Source organism: Adiantum capillus-veneris, chromosome 15, assembly GCF_014529385.1.
Source record: "Adiantum capillus-veneris isolate H3 chromosome 15, ASM1452938v2, whole genome shotgun sequence".
Lineage (NCBI taxonomy): Eukaryota > Viridiplantae > Streptophyta > Polypodiopsida > Polypodiales > Pteridaceae > Adiantum > Adiantum capillus-veneris.
In genome coordinates this window covers 118858150-118860548 of record NC_140945.1, presented here as the reverse complement: position 1 = coordinate 118860548, position 2399 = coordinate 118858150, and the positions used below count along the sequence as shown (strand labels likewise).

The window sequence follows — 2399 nt, the reverse complement described above, 5'->3', positions numbered from 1 at the left end:
GCTAAAATGTTGAACTTTTTGTTACATATAAAACTTTTAAGAGAATTAGTGCAGTGAATAGTTTGCGCTCGGATTCGATGTGTGTGAAACTAGTAATCCATCTACCCAATACAGTTGTATTCTATGTAATAGGGGTGTCGAATCTCCCTATGAGACTCAACAAAATTTTGGCTAAATCAACTAAGTAGCTAATATTATCAAATCTTAATGATAACTCAAATTTTTTGGCCAAATTAGATTTTCTAGAAGCCGTCTTATTTTGGTGCTAGGGTGAGAAAGGCCGTCGGCATTCTCTACCATAAACAATATTGGCACTCTCCTTTTCCTGTTCAAACGCCCGAGTGCATGTAATTTTGAAACCTATTACATGGCTAGGAAAAAAAGAAAGTAAATAGCCAGAAAGATTAACATGCTTTGAGCCAAGAGCATTGCCATAGTGGAATGCATTTGTGAGCACAAAAATAAAGAAAAGAGAAGTTTTGAGTGAGAGAGAGAGAGAGAGAGAGAGAGAGAGAGAGAGAGAGAGAGCCGGGGCGTTGTGGAGGTGTTTGTTAGAACGTCGTAGATACAATCCCAAGGAGACCCGAAAGATCTATCGTTCAAGACTTGACAGTCAGGAGGGAATTGGGATAACCAATCTACACACACACACACACACACGCACGCATGAGAAGAAAAGTTTTAACGGCGTAGGAACAATCCCAAGAGACCTCAAAACATATCTATTGGACTAGTCTTGAACTGAAGACCAACCAAAACAAGCAGAGCTCCAAGCCTTCCCCTCCTTTATACATGTGAACATAATGATACACTTAGTTACAACTGTATGATTTTGTATGAGGCCTTGCTCTCCCCAAAAAACTCAAGAGCTGTACACAAGCAAGGTAATAGCATTCTCTCTGTGTATTTAAGATAACAAATTAGGGTTTATGATCACAGGGGAGAGTTGTTTGAAATAATGAGGACCTGTTGACGTGACTCGGACATCTCTTTTATCTCTTCATTTCTTGAATACCTTTGAGGTATGCCATGGCCTCTTGAGGTGGCATGTCGATGGTCGGCTTCGAAGGGCCAATGACAATGTCAGAATGCCAGGACTTTATTTCCCTAAACTCCTGTCAGAGGGCACACAACCAAGAGCTTGTCATAAGTATTAAAAGATTTGGTTGCATACCTCATAACTAAACATTTGTTTTACGAGCTACATGGTTAGATAGTTAAGCACATACTTTGGTACTTTACATGGTTAGATAATTAACCATATGGTTATATCTAACATAAGAACATATGGTTAGATAATTAGACATAAAAAGATATCACAAGGAACACTGCGTTCACACATCCGATGCGCATGTGTGCAAACAAATGAGGTATCAAAAGCACAACTGATGTGTGTGCGCGCGTACCAAAACACACAAGTAACTCCTGCTAATCTTCTTCTTGAAACTTTCTTGACAAGATTAGGTGTCTAGCAAACATGTCCCCATGAACAACATGTAAGTGTGGGATAAGGGAAGTGACCTGGGACAGCGCGCAAGGGTGGCACAAGAAGTGAGCCTCTTTGTCACCGAGAGGGACGTCCGGCAGACCTCTTTTGAGTCTAAGTTGCTTTCGATATCTTGCCGCATAGCAGGGTATGCAGGTGAACCAGTAGCCCAAAGGGCCACACACATAGCACGCTAAGGTGCCCCAACAGCCTCCGAGTAGCGCATATGTCATGCAAGTCCTGCATAAATTCAAGGGGGGAGGAAAAAAATCTTGATCTGCACGTCATACACACACAGCATTTGCGGCATGCGTGCCACAACATACAAACACTGCATATAGACAACAGGTGCCATTTTTAACTGCATGTGCATAATTGATCTATATCTCTGATGCTTACCTGAAGAAGGACGCATCCCCATCTGTAATGTTCTTTGCATTGCGGGCGAAGACAACGCAGGGGCAGAGTGCAACACAGGCTAGGGCTTCCACATCCTCACACAACCCATTTATCATCCCCGACGACCAATGGTGCGGTGGGTTCGTCATCTCACTCTCTCCACAATCGCTTCGTTGCAGAGCTCTCTCTCTCTCCCCCCTCTCTGTCTCATCTCCCTCTCAACAATCGCTTCGTTGCAGAGCTCTCTCCCTCTCTCTCTCTCTCTCTGTGTCTCATGACTCAGCCAAATGGCATTTTCGACCCTAGTGGAGAAGCTTCCACTTGTCGAAATGTTGGAAGGCCAGAGAGAGAGAGAGAGAGAGAGAGAGAGAGAGAGAGAGCGCTAGGGTGAAGGGGCCACCAGAGTGCCACCTAAGGTGTGCAACAAAATTTTGCACATGTACTGCACCATTTCCTGCATGAAGAGGCGCAATCGGAAGATCTCCGTTGTCGATACACAATAAAAAAGTCGACG

General features: G+C 43.7%; 1 protein-coding gene across 1 annotated transcript; it reads right to left on the bottom strand.

The window, feature by feature from the left end:
• Positions 1–764: 764 nt before the first annotated feature.
• On the bottom strand, positions 765–2180 carry LOC147441363 (cell number regulator 5-like). Its single transcript, XM_086483709.1, has 3 exons — positions 1886–2180; positions 1522–1726; positions 765–1115 (listed from the first exon to the last, which is right to left on the bottom strand). Exons 1-3 carry the CDS (start codon positions 2032–2034, stop codon positions 993–995), a joined length of 477 nt encoding a protein of 158 aa, XP_086339835.1. The 5' UTR covers positions 2035–2180; the 3' UTR covers positions 765–992.
• Between the last annotated feature and the right edge of the window lie 219 nt (positions 2181–2399).

What these genes read in the sequence shown, in the direction of transcription:
- LOC147441363 (XM_086483709.1), bottom strand. Translation starts at nt 2,034, where the DNA reads ATGACGAACCCACCGCACCATTGGTCGTCGGGGATGATAAATGGGTTG. An exon ending in GGGGATGCGTCCTTCTTCAG is followed by an intron (nt 1,727 to 1,885) that starts GTAAGCATCAGA and finishes GAATTTATGCAG; the next exon opens with GACTTGCATGACATATGCGC. An exon ending in ACCCTTGCGCGCTGTCCCAG is followed by an intron (nt 1,116 to 1,521) that starts GTCACTTCCCTT and finishes GCCCTCTGACAG; the next exon opens with GAGTTTAGGGAAATAAAGTC.